Source organism: Phoca vitulina, unplaced genomic scaffold (genome assembly GCF_004348235.1).
Source record: "Phoca vitulina isolate PV1807 unplaced genomic scaffold, GSC_HSeal_1.0 scaffold39, whole genome shotgun sequence".
NCBI lineage: Eukaryota > Metazoa > Chordata > Mammalia > Carnivora > Phocidae > Phoca > Phoca vitulina.
In genome coordinates, this window is record NW_022589742.1 from 10,245,732 (window position 1) to 10,259,762 (window position 14,031).

Below are 14,031 nucleotides of genomic sequence, written 5' to 3' on the forward strand. Positions count from 1 at the left end.
GCGGGGGGGGAGGGGCAGAGGGAGAAGCAGACACCCTGCTGAGCAGGGAGCCTGATGCAGAGCTTGATCCCAGGACCCCACGATCATGACCCAAGCAGAAGGCAGTCGCTTAACCAACTGAGCCACCCAGGCGCCCCAAAGCTAGCTGCTTCTTTAGCTTAATCTTGTCTATCAAGAACCAAGCATGATGTCCTTGGAAATGTTTCTGCTGACAACACCGTCTAAAGAGAGGCAAGATGGTATAGTTGTTAATGAGTGTGGACTCTCAAGTCAAATAGCCCTGGGATTAAATTCTGGCTCTGCCACTTAACAGCTGAATGACCTTGAGCAAGGAGCTCGCTCAATCTCTAAACTTCCAGCTTCCTCATCTGTAAAATGGGTATAATAGTATCCACCTACCTCAAACGATCATGAGGATTAAATGAGGTAACACATAAAGTAGCTCATATGCAATCAATAAACGGCGACTCTTTTAATTATTGTGTGTCGATCTTGGAAGTACAAAGGGTAAGAAGGGGAACATACAGAAAAATATCTTGCTTGATCGTTCTTCTTCAAACACGGAGGAGGAGAATAATTCACGAAGATAGGGAAAGGTGGGCAAACAGGGAACCACAAGGTCTCACACATCTTTCTCGTACTTCCTTTCATCTGATTGTATACTCCAGAGTGATAATAAAGGGAAATCACCAAGGCATACCAAGTCCACCAAAGCCCTGACTGCCGATCCACGTTCATCTAATTATTGCTAACAGATGACTACCACAAGATAGCAGACCTACCATACAAAAACATGAATCCAAAATTTGGGACATAACGGCCATCTGGGAATGACTTATCAAATGGAAAGAACAATTGCTTTAGGGATCATTTGTCTAAGCCACAAACTTACATCAAAGAGAAGGAGCTTCCTAATTTGTCCAAACTTTGAACACTCTACTCGAAGGTCTTCTCTGATTTCATTCAGCACCAATGGGTCATCCTGCAAACATACACACGATTAAAACAGATCTGCCCCCTTCTTTAAACACAAACCCTGAGAAATCAAATTTCTTGCTTTGACACCAAACCAACGTACAGAAAAAGGTTTTACTTAAAAGTAGTTACTCTTGTCTGCAGTCTACAGAATTTTAAAAAGTCAAAACCAAAGGACGTTGGACCAGCAAGGCTGCAGCTGCTAACCCAGCTGGAGGAAATGGCTAAGCATGGCGGGCAGCAGCGGGACCGCGCTGGGGCAGCGGGGAGGGGGCAGCGAAGGGGGGCTGGAAATCCCAAAGCACAGCAGCTGGAAGGGCAGGAAAGGTCCTCTGGCACACCGGAAGTCAGACACTGCTAATTCCTCTGTTCTGCACGGGCACCCTGACTGTACTGGCCAGAGCCCTCTGCTTTGGGTTTTGCATAGATTCCCATTTAACAGAAATGCTGTAATGGGGAGCGACATATCCCTTTCACTGACTAAGATAGTTCTTTGTGCCTCCAAGATTCTATTTTAACTCACAGGGTAAACCTCCCTTTTAAGGATTCCTGTTCATCTTGTCTCCTACCACACTGCAACAGAACCACACAAATAAAAGAGCTGCTAAGAAGCACACAATAAAATACATTCTCGGGGTGCCTGGGTGGCTCAGTGGGTGAAGCGTCTGCCTTAGGCTCGGGTCATGATCTCGGGGTCCTGGGATGGAGCCCCGCATCGGGCTCCCTGCCCAGCAGGGAGTCTGCTTCTCCCTCTCCCTCTGTCCCTCCCCCACCCCACCCCCCATCCCTACTTGTGTGCTCTCTCTCTCTCAAATAAAGAAATAAAATCTTAAAAAAAAAAGTACATCCTTAGCTGTTGCTTTCTTGCAACTGTGAGTCTATTAAGGGCACTCAAGTGTTGCTGCTTCTGGTGGTCTTGAGTGCGGGGGGGGGGGGCCTCTCCACCCCACAACAAAAGGGTGTAAGATTACCTGTAGGGATTAACAAATCTTTCCCCAAGTCCCAGTGCATGAAAGGGGCTCATCAAATGTTACATTATCAACTTGAATTTCAACTACATACACATATAAACAAAACATCCTATATATGAACTTCTACTGAAGTAGACTTACGCTTTTTAGGAAACATTTAACTTCATCTTGCTCACGGGTTTTTATTTTCCTCACCAACTAAAGAAGAACTGCAAAGAACAAAAAAAAAGTGCCTTTTCCCTCCTAAAGTTCTCTCAAAAAGCAAAAATAAAGAGCTGGTAGGCAATTACTGACATCAAATTTAAAATAAAAGAATATCCCATAAATCTGAGCCTTGTAAAAGTACAGCTGGATTGCCCCCACTTATAAAAGCTCATTGTGGAGAAGATGCTGTTTGTTTTATACAGATTTGTCAGCCCTGAGAGGAATGGGAACCGGAGCATAAAAGGCACATGGTGGCCTTGAGGGGTGTGTGTGTGTGTGTGTGTGTGTGTGTGTGGTCGGCTCCTATCAGACTGTGTGCTTTCCGAAGGCAGGAATCTGGTCTGAATGTTTCGTCTGCCTCACAGAACCCAGCACAGGTGTTTCCACATGGTGAATAGCCAATAAAAAGCCTTGTCAGAGTTAGAAAAACAATTCCCAATACCTTAACTTTATTCACCAAGGGAAATCAGGATTATAGTAAAAACATACAAAATCGTTTCAAAATATTTAACAAATTTAAGTGTGACTCCACTGTGGGGCGGGGGCACCACTCTCTTCATTTCTGTAGCAAAGTCTCAGTGTTTTTCCTACAAGCATATCAGATTTTAGCCAAAATCTTCCTACACTTCCGTTTTCATTTATACCAACTTGAAAAACTAATATAGCCTCACTGCTGTTTAGTAGCCTGAAGCTTAACGATAACAATCCCCTCCTCTAGGAAAACTCTTGAACATAGCTAAGAACGGAAAATTGCTCACCACAACACTTGGCAAGCGATAGACTTGAGATGAAAATCAGACAGATGCACTGAAACCTCCTGCTCAATACTCCTCATTTTTTTTTCGGGGTGGTGTTCTGCTTTCCCAGAAAGAAATAAACCGTATTTCTCACTCCTTTCCAATCTAAACCTACACTGGCCACGACGGTGGCCACTAACCGCATGTGGCCACTGAGCACTTAAAATGTGGCTAGTCCCAATTGAGGTGTGTTCCAAGTGTGACATGAACACCAGATTTTGAAGATTTAGTACCAAAGTGGGGGGGGGGAGCAACGTAACTCATTAATGTTTTTATATCACACGCTGAAATTAAAACTATTTTGGATCTATTGGGTTAAAGTTCATTATTAAAATTAATTTCCCCTATTTCGTGTTCTAGCTGAACTGTGGCTCCCAGAAAAATTTAAACTACCCGTGTGGCTCACATTCGCTTTCTGTTGGCCAGTGCTGATGTACTGAATGAGAATCCTACCTTTGCAACACAGTTCTGGTTCTTCACCTCCTAGTATTCAAACTGGCCAAGCATGCACTTTTATTTACTTATTTTGCAAAGTTTATTGATTTTTTTTAAATAGTAATCTCTATACCCCACGTGGGGCTCAAACCCACAACCCCGAGATCAAGAGTCATACATCTTCTGCCCGAGCCAGCCAGGTGCCCCCAGGCCTGCCTTTTTAAATAAGGCTTTGAATTAAATACTGAAAACCCTCTGAAGTTACATGAACAATATTAGCCTTCGCATTGTTCACCCTGACACCAAAGAGTACTTTTAGGTATTTTGCTTCTCACATGGGTCAACTGTTTGTGGAGTAAAAATATATTCCACCCACACCCCCCCACCCCGCCCAAAATCTGGTTTCTTTCTGACACCCCGGGGAACCTGACAATTCAGTTTTTGTTTTCCACTACAAAGCTCAATGCTGATGACTATTCTTTCGATTCACATGGAATCTTTCGTCAAATCAAACACTCCCCCAACACGTCCAACAGCACGTTTTCTGGCTGCACACCTCGGTGACGAGTCATATAGCATCTACACCAGCGGTGCCCAACAGGACTTGCTGTGGTGACAAATGAGTATCTGCATTATCCAATACAGAGGGCTGGTACGACTAAGGAATTCCATTTTTAGTTTCCTTTCATTTCAGTTAAATAACCCCATGTGGCTGCAGTCTACCCTACTGGATAGTCTACTATGGTGGACAGATTCATACTGACACACTTTGAAGTTCAGGCCCACAGAGACCCGGAACAAAAGCTAAGTTCTTTCCCTTTCTCCCTCTCCCTCTGCCCTCCACCCCCCCCTCCCCGCTCCCGTGCACGCTCGCTCTTCTAAAGTAAATAAATAAATCTTAAAAAAAAAACCCAAACACATAACGAGATCCCTCTGTCTGAGAGGCGAACAAGGACAGCACCCGGGGGTTTCTCCGGCCATAAGCTCTGAAGCCCATCCCTGTCCTCTCAGCTTCTGAAAAGAACACTTTCCTTCATTTGCAAAGATGCTCAAGAGAAAACGTGTTATCCGCGGAGTGAAGCAAAGGACTCTGCCTTGTAACAGGACTCTCATTCAATCATTCTTTCACTTTTTCTTCATATAAATATTGAGGGTCTGTAAAATAAATACATATTGAGAGTCTACTGTATGCCAGGCAGAATTCTAACCACTGGGAATATAAGAGCAAACGAGGGAGCTCCTGGCTCTCACGGAGCTCACATTCTAGTAGAGGAGATCCGATTATTTCAGATAATAATAAACGTTATGAACAGTTTGTCAAACTGGTATAAAAGAAAATGGAAGTCTAAGAGGACTTTGGCTAAACAGGGTAATTTAAAGCCTCTATAACTCCAAAGTAAAGTTTACACTAAACCAGTAAGAGCGTTTGAAAAAAGAACAGAGAATTTACAAGCATGAACCTTCTGTCCTTAAAATGATCCACGGGAGGGAATTTGTAGGGGTCAAAATCAAGTAAATGTGGCGTTCTGGAGGAAAGAATAGTCGTTAAGCTCGGAAAAATGAAGTCTGCACAGTGTGATCGCCAGATTCAAATTAGGTGGTCAGTGAGCAAAGCAGGGGGCAAAACACAAACACATATGCAATTACACAACAGGCTTCTACTTACCGAGGTTCCAGGTAATTTGAATTAAGTTTGCATTAATATTCACATTCAAGCGTTACAAATATGAAATGCGTACATCAAGGATGTCAGGTCATAGACATTAACAGGTCATGTAATTTTAAAAAGCCCGTTATTTACATGGGGGATAAAATGAGATGAACTGTAAGAAATCTGGAGTTGTACCTAGTAGGCCAGATACCCTGATCCAGCTATGTATTCCTTTCAAATCCCTACCTGGCAGGAAGAATGTTTCAAAAAGCGTTTTAAGATTCTTCAGAATTCTACTCAGAAGAGACATCAAATGTTACAAATTAACCACATGTATCTCTCCCCAATGACCTCAAAAGATACACAGACCCCACGGTGCACCGTGAACCCTATCACATCACTATTGTCTGGGACGGAGCTCCACAGACCACTCTGGGGTCCTCTCCAAAGGGGCTACAATGAAACTGCTGTTCTCACTGTTTCAATGCACAGAAGGAGTAAGAGGGGCTTCAGTTGCAACTAGATCACTTATAAACCTGGAGTTGTACATTTTTTTTTTCTCATGTAACTTGTTATCTTTATGGTTACTTGTTGCCTTTTTCTATCTCCTGTGTAGCTGGTGATCATTAATTTCAGACTCCAGGCAGAGAATAAAGCCTTGTTCTTCCACAAATGCTGCCATGGGTCTGTGGGAAAGTCCGACAAGAACAAGAGGCAGGAGGCAATACAAGGCGCTGTGGCGGTGGTCTAGGCCTCGTACGCCTCTCGCACCTCTCCAGCTCTTCGTCCTCTAGTCACTTTTACTTGATGTTCTTAGATTTTTAACATGGACAGTAAGTATTATAAAGTCCTCCCAATAGCCACGAAGGCACTGTGTGCAAGTCAGATCTCGAAAAGCTACCGTCACCAATTAAACATTGGGAGCTGTATTTCATGAACCTGGGTTTTTTTTTTAAGGACCAGGTCTGTCGCACCAAAGTGAAGTGCTCATTTGCAAGTGTGAAATGACTCCCCACTGAAACCAGCCCATCCTTGTGGAAATGCACTCAAAATCCACAAGCAGTGCCCAGAAATCGTTCAGTGATTATATTTTTAATGATTTCTTCAAGTAGCTGCCATTTGCGGCCACGGTGTGGGTGTTAACAGTGTTCCCTGGGGAACAACTAAAAGAACCCTGGGCTAAACACGGGAAAATCCAAACGCTTCGATGGACTCTTACTTAGCTCTATTTTCCTACCTTGCCAGCTACGTGGATGTGTAGGATGTGACAGGAGAAACACGAGGTGAGGCAAGCTTTGGGCTCCCTTGAAAGAAAGCACATCAACGTTTCCATCAGCGGGAATATCACCTCCTACCTCAAAATCCATCGGATGGAACATATTTTTGATGATGACAACTCGCTCATGGCGCATCCGGGATGGGCCAGCTCGTCTCTCAGGTCTCCAGTCCAACTGCCTAATGCAATAAAACAGGAACAAGAGACTGAATTTTGTTTCATACTTGTGGGAGAGGAGAAAAGGAGTTGTTACAATCATCCTCTGTCGGGTTCTTAATGATACTAATTATCTAGTTTAGTCACAGTACCCACTGGGAGACTTTTGGAAGTAGTAACATTACTGGGTGGGTGAAAGACAGACCCCGTGTCTGAAATCCCCAGAATGGATCTTTTTTCAGAACTGCGGTCTGGTTACAAACATTCCAATGAGACTCCCGTAAACTGCCGGTTATTTAGTATTTATGACTATCTGGTATGTACGACTACACTTTGAGGGCAAAAAGTAAGTTCAAATTGTATTGGTTTTTAGGCATTTTATGATCACAAAGAACAAATTGCATTGAAATATGTAAAACTACTGTTATACAATCTTAAATTTTATTGCTAGGTGTTTACATGAAACTGGTAGGTATCTAGTCTAACTATTCCTGTAAAAACTATAGGACATCACAACTCAACTCTTTTATGATCACTGTATCACTGGTTTGAGCACAGTGTTAGAAATGTTATTAGAACTCACTCTGATAAAAGAAAGTACTTAACGCTTTAGCTCCCCGTGTAGCTGATGTCAATTCACATCAAAAATGAACTAACAGCTCTGGTATACAAGCCTAAACTATTTTATTTAATCTGCTGTTCAACTCCTTCCAAAGAGATGGCCTTCTCATCTCACTGAAGCCCATGTTATATTACAAATACACACTCCAGAAAAGAAAAACACTGCCACTGGCAGATCATCCTACGGTGCAGATTAATGAAGGTTTCTGATGATCTAACGAAATTCTTTGAAAACAATTTATACGTACATTTGATGGAACAAAACTAGGGGGCTATCCCAAAAACACACTCTAGGATATTTATACGAAATCTTTCAAAAAGGGAAAAACAACACAAACTTCTGTTGCAGAGACAGCTTTTTCTTGTAGTCTTTGCACTTCTTCTTCTTCTTTGAGGCATCATATTCCCCCTTCAGTTGAAACTTTGCCACTTCAACATGTAATTTGTAGCCTCTAATTTCATCTTCATCCAAGAGTTTTAACGCAAGATCCACAGATTCCCTCTTTATAAAGGTAAAATGAGACAGTCAGGAATTTACATGCTGAAATGAAACTTTGGGAGGTTTTTTTAGACGAACGATGACTATACATACAATAAAGATTTCATCATAACTACCTCCTTTGAGATAAAGAACTCTAGGCTGCCTTATCAGGAAACCTGCACTCTAGACACAGCTGTCCTCAACCAGCTTTGTGAACTTGGGCAAGTTATTCAATTTCTTCATCTGTAAAATGGGAAGAGAAATGCCTTCTTTGCAGGGTTCTTGACAAAATCAAATGAAAGAATGCACATAAAGGATAGAGACTGGCATACAGTAGGTGCTCAATAGATTACATTATTATTGGAATAGTAGTATTGCCTCTTGGAGTCTCAATTTCTCAACGAGGCAAATGGACTTGTGTGACTTCTAAGGTACATTCCAGTTTAAAATTCTAAAGTATTCCTACTCAAAAGACTAGATGACTCGAGGAACTGGGAATAGCATAGCCAGCCTTTAATTTTTTTGTTCACCAATTAAAATGTAGGTCTGTGATATAGTGTGAAGATGATTATCTCACGACTTGTACATTAAATACATCTGTGGATTCTGGGTTCTACACAAAGAGGGCAGTTGTCAGCCCTATGCAGAGTCAAAGATCTGAGGACCTGAGGAAAACAAAAAATAACTGAACTTAGCTGCACAATCAAATATGGATCTTAGAACAATTATATATTTTTAAAAGATTTTATTTAGAGAGAGAGCGCGTGTGCACTCGAGCATGTGAGCATGAGTGGGGGGGAGGAGGAGCGGAGGAGGAGAAGAGAGGAGGAGGAGGAGTAGAGGCAGAGGGAGAGGGAGGACTCCACACTGACCATAGAGCCCGATGCGGGGCCCCATCTCACAACCCTGAGATCATGACCTGATCCGAAACCAAGGGTCGGATGCTTAACTGACTGAGCTACCCAGGAGCCCCTTAATTATATTTTTTTGGAACTTGATTTACTGGTTGGCCAATCTTGCACTTTTTATCAAGTTACTCAAAACCCCATTTTTCTCTTTAAAAAATTAGAAAATCCAATCAAACTCCCTAAGAATCTGTTCAGATTTTTAATAACCCTTGAAGAACTTGTAAAACTCTCAAATCTCCTTGTATTTGAAAATTAATAACTACCTATAATGGCCATTCTCACGGATGGCCCATTCACATTCAAGAACCAGATTCAAAACGTATCTTCCAAAGAGCTGTCAGCTTAACTCTACCCCTTTCCGACTTCACTGAAACGTTTTACACTCACAACACACCTGTGGTGTTGGTACTGTTGTTTAATCACTTTGATTTTACTCTGTAATTATTTTCACCTTCCGTGACATAGGTACACGTCATCGTTGTGCACATTTCTTCTGTATTCTGCAATAATGCATAAAACATGCTCCTAAGGTGAGAGATGTTCCAGAAACGGTGACTGCCTTTGACACTGAGCTTTCCCTGTGCAACTAATTGATGGTACCATGAATACGTAAAGTTCTGCAAATTTCTATTAATAGCAACAATCTCTCTTCTCTCCCATTCAAAATACATTTCAAAGCAGTAAGCATAGCTACCATCTCCTTTATGGTCTAATTCAGGGCTCAGAAAACTTTTGTAAAGGGCCAGTTAGTAAGTATTTTAGGCTTTGTGGGCCACGTGGTGTGTGCTGCAACCACTCAACTCCACTGCTGAAACACAAAAGCAGCCATAGACAAATGAGTGAATGAATGAATGAATGAATGTGGCTGTGTTCGATAAAACCTTATTTACAAAAACAGGCAGTGGGCTGGAGTTTGCCAAATCCCGGTCTAATTCATTCCAGTGGGTAAATAAAATGTTACCGGCTTTCTTTTCTTTGTGGATTTTTATAATGTGTTCTGAGTCCTAAAGAGATCTCTGCAGTGAGAATTCTTTTAAGACAAAAGAAGCACTTCAGTCATATAACTTACATAATACCTTGGCCTGATAACATATTTTCCTACAACAAGTAAATAACCTCACCAATGCGATACACACAGGCACAATCTGAAATTTTAGTTTTCTTCATATCCTGTTTTGAATAGTTCTCAGTCTTGGTTATCATCTATATGAAATTACAGCCCTGGTTCTTGAGTTAAAAAATGAAAATACAAGAAACTTATTTGACCACGTTAACTAACCTTCAAATAACAGCAAAGACCATCTCCTTTAAGATTTCCTTGATTATCTTTGTAAAGTTTGACCTTAAATTCTTCCGTTTGAGGATCTCTCATAATAATGCCAAACTTGGACATGAGCTGTATAAATTCATCCACTGTAATGTCTGGAGGCAAACCTGTAACATTAGGGAAGAAAATTATAAAAGCATGTACAATAACAGTGAAGGTTACTTAAGCATTCTACCAATTAGAAATCTACAACTTAGGGGCGCCTGGGTGGCTCAGTCGTTAAGTGTCTGCCCTCAGCTCAGGTCATGATCCCAGGGTCCTGGGATCGAGCCCTGCATCGGGCTCCCTGCTCCGCGGGAAGCCTGCTTCTCCCTCTCCCACTCCCCCTGCTTGTGTTCCCTCTCTCGCTGTGTCTCTTTCTGTCAAATAAATAAATAAATAAAATCTTTAAAAAAAAAGAAATCTACAACTTAGATGAGCACAAGTTTGATTTTCTAAATATATGTAAAAAATCGCACACCTATAGAATTGAGGAAATTTCATGTTTTAATATATTCAAATATACATTAAAATCATGTTTTGCTTAAGCCTTGTATCACTGCGGGAGCAAACTGCCATAAGTTACCTAAAGCAGACAGAATGGATGGCATACAAAGTTACACACTCACAATGTTTCTTAGTTTTGTTAGTAAACAAAAATGTATCCATTACAAATGTCAATAGCTGAACAAAAAAATGACACAATGATAAAACATAGGCTTTAGAGAAGCTGAAAAGTAAAAATCACTTCGTGAAAAACCTCAAAATCGAATATTTTCTACTCTAAATTTGTTTAAGAGGTGGGGGCGTGCCTGCCTGGCTCAGTTGGTAGAGTGCAACTCTTGATCTCAGGGTGGTGAGTTCAAGCCCCACGTTGGGTGTGGAGCCTACTTAAAACAAACAAACAAACAAATAAATGAAAATAAAAGAGTATACGTACCAGACACATATACATTTGTATTTCTGTCTTCTTCAACGTGAAACCATCCTAAAAATCAAAATAAAAAAAAAACAAAACACATTCAAGAAAAGGTAAGAGTCCCATTATGAAATCTTGACAATGTACCAGTTTCTTGAAACTTCCAGGACTCTTTTCTTACCCTTAGAACAAGAGAGACTAACTCAAATCACTGTCCAGCTTTCAGAGTATTCGGATCTTTGGACACTTAATTAGTTTCAGAGCCTTATCTAAAAAAGGAGAGCTAGTTATCTTGGTTCTTTATGATTCTGCTACTACCTTAAAAAGAACTCATCCTTGCACTGACTTTAGGCCCTGCATGCATAAGTTGCCTCTGACTCCAATCTACTGTGTTAGACATGGCCAAGCTGAGGCAAAACTGCCTTGAGTTCAATTTAATTAAACTCAAAAAACTGTAAGAAAATTACCTTACAAACAGAACTTTTGATAATAGCTCTATTTTGCAAAGGAAGAAACTGAGGCACAGAATTGAAACAGCCTACCCAATGCCCACAAATTAGTGCGGGAGCCAACATATGAACCCAAATAATAATAAAAAAAAAAGCCCCTCATCTTATGATTCCTTCAAAACTATTGTAATTCTCCAAATAGTAACCATATATACACACACTAACATTTAAAATTTTTACATTCATGTTTTGCAAGCTACATCCACTTGCCTGATTCGGCCTTTCTCTTTTCTCCCCTCTTTTTGGGATCACTGGGTTCAGGGGTTTTTCTCTGCGGAGGTTCTTCTGGAGTCCTAGCACTGACTTCTTGCACATTTGCAGTAGAGCTAGATGCCCCATCATTAGAAAAGCCATAATTGGCCTGATATGTAGCAATGAAATCTTCAGTGATCTAAACAAAAAATTCAGCGCACACACATATAGAAATTCAAAATTGATTTCTTCCCATAAAGAGTTTACACTGTGTTAAATTTCAGCATATTTGGTTATACAACGGAACACAGAAGTGTTTCTGCAGATAACGGTTGTAGTAAATAGTGTAAATGCAACAATAGTCACCCTACACAGAAAATGTGCATAAAATGATAAAAAAAAAAAAATAAGACATGGGTATTTGGGCTATCAAACACAAAATTCTAAGATACTACTGGCATTTTAAGTGATGTTGGCGAGTTTTCTAGTTGTTTCATTTATAAATCGCTACCTCTCTACAGTCTACTCGACTAAGGCTACAAGTACATACAACAAAGGAAGTGCCAGATAACAATAAAACAGAACAAAAACCAAAGTCAACTAATAATCTAACACCAGAACCAATTTTTCTTTTGCTATAGAGATACACAAAAGTATACACACACTAAATATTTGAGTATCTGTATGCAGAGAGCACGCAGAATGGAACTGATTTGGTATATAGAGAATAGGGCTAACAACTGTAAAACTAAATGCTTATTTTAACTCCATCACTAGTTAAATCACACTATCATTTAGTGTCAGAAGAAACTAAGAACAAATTCAACTCACATCTATATTCCCCGCTTTTAGGGGGGGAAAAAAAAAGCACAGTTGCACAATGAAAGAAACGGGAGTTCTTCCTTTATTCTGGTCAATGTTACACACACACAGGAGTGGGGAAAATTTTAAACTCAAAGTTTCAAGAGGTATGGGCTTCCATAACATAAAAAGAGAAGCGTCCCAAATGAATCCATTATCAGACTATTGTTAAAAGTCCTCAGAAACCAAATCTGCTCTGGAGCTGGCACGACCAGTACAAGCAAAATAATAAATCTAACAAGGTGGACGGAGTGGGGCATACACACAAATGCAAAATGGAAAATAAAAAAGTTGAAATAAATAATTTTAAGGGTAACAGTCGAATTACGCAATGGAGACATGGTTTATATTACCAGTTTGCAAGTCGATTAGTGTGCTACTAGTATCTTTTTCCACCCACGTGAGACTTTGATTAACAGGGTACTTTTACCAAAAAGTTTACAGAACCAAGTTAACACCAGTTACACTACTTTCAAGCTGGAATAAAACACTTAACAATTTCCAAGCACTCTAAACAAACATACATAGATCTTTTCCACGCCATATTCTGTGCCTGTGGTTATATGGTTCAAACACACATGCCCAGGGACACAATTTGATAGGAAAGAGAGGTGCGAGACAAAGTTCAATCCGTAAAGAGATACACATGGCTACTCTTTTTCAAACAGAGAAGCTGCCTTTTGCACAAAGTATATAAGCTAAACAAATATCAGAATTCCTAGGATAAGTGAGGTTGGCTATCTGAGATTAACAGCTACTAAATTTGCTCCTGGTGTTTTTCCTCTTTGCAATAAAAAGCAGTCATCAATGCAATAACCAACTGTGACCTTCACAGACAAAATTAATAAGGCACAGACAAGACTTAAGAATTAAATTACATTTAAGACATCCCCGTAAAGATTTATGTTTCTCTACACATCGGTTCTGCAACAGAAACAACAAAAAGAAACGTCACTATCCATGGGGCTCTAACTCAGGACCTCAGCAAAGAAAACGGAAAAGGGGCGCCTCGCGAGGCTGGCCAGGCGGGCCCGCTCTGCAGTGGCGCCCGCGCCACTCTCCTACCTTGGGGAACCAAGCCTTCTTGTCCAGGTCCCACTCGTACGGGGTGTCAGCCGGCTGCTGCCCGAAAGAATCGGGTTCTCCACTGGGATCCTGCTGGGTGTCGCCGTCCTTGGCGTCGCCGTACAATTCTTGCATTCGCAACTGCTCATCAAACTCGTCGTTCCCATCCAAGTTGTTGCCGCTCATGTTGCCGACTTAGGCAAGGGACAGGGTCCGCGCGAGCAAATAGGAGCAAAGAGGCCGAGATACAGCCGGAGACTACAGAGAAAGGGAGGTCAGCCGCACTCGGCCCGCGCCCCGTCGCCCCCCGGCACGCCTCCCCGCGGCGCCCCAGCAGCCCCCGGGAGGTCGGGGCCGCCCGGCGCCCGCGCCGCCCCCCGCTCCGCCCGCCCTCCTGCCGCGCGCGCGCGCGCCCGCACCCGCGCGCGTCCCAGCTTGCAGCCCGGCCGCGCCGCCGCCCACCTGGCTTGCTCCACCGGGCTTCAGCGCAGCTGCTCGACCCAGGGCGTGGCGGGAGCGCGCACGCGCGCCGCCGCCGCCGACCGGGTTTGAGACGCCTGCAGCCCCCGCGGCTCCCGCGGCCCCCACGGCCCTCGCGGCAACGTCAGGAGATGGCTGGAAAACTGAGGCCCGCTCAGGCTGACGCAGTCGCCATTGTCGGCACGTCGCGACGTCGCTGGTCGCGCCGACACGCCTCCAGTGGC

At 42.3% G+C, this 14,031-nt stretch overlaps 1 protein-coding gene across 2 annotated transcripts in view; it reads right to left on the reverse strand.

Annotated features, from left to right (window-relative positions):
• HTATSF1 (HIV-1 Tat specific factor 1) overlaps positions 1 to 14,031 on the reverse strand; it is a 17,252-nt gene extending 3,221 nt beyond the window's left edge. Inside the window, exons 1-8 of one of the 2 annotated variants that reach the window (XM_032428301.1) lie at positions 13,790 to 14,031; positions 13,328 to 13,585; positions 11,420 to 11,600; positions 10,722 to 10,769; positions 9,755 to 9,909; positions 7,425 to 7,588; positions 6,389 to 6,488; positions 893 to 982 (exon numbers count right to left, since the gene is read on the reverse strand). In XM_032428301.1, the coding sequence (XP_032284192.1) occupies positions 893 to 982; positions 6,389 to 6,488; positions 7,425 to 7,588; positions 9,755 to 9,909; positions 10,722 to 10,769; positions 11,420 to 11,600; positions 13,328 to 13,513 (924 nt within the window). In that variant the 5' untranslated portion in view covers positions 13,514 to 13,585; positions 13,790 to 14,031. The remainder of the gene's footprint in view (positions 1 to 892; positions 983 to 6,388; positions 6,489 to 7,424; positions 7,589 to 9,754; positions 9,910 to 10,721; positions 10,770 to 11,419; positions 11,601 to 13,327; positions 13,586 to 13,789) is intronic. The other variant, XM_032428302.1, reaches the window with a different exon arrangement.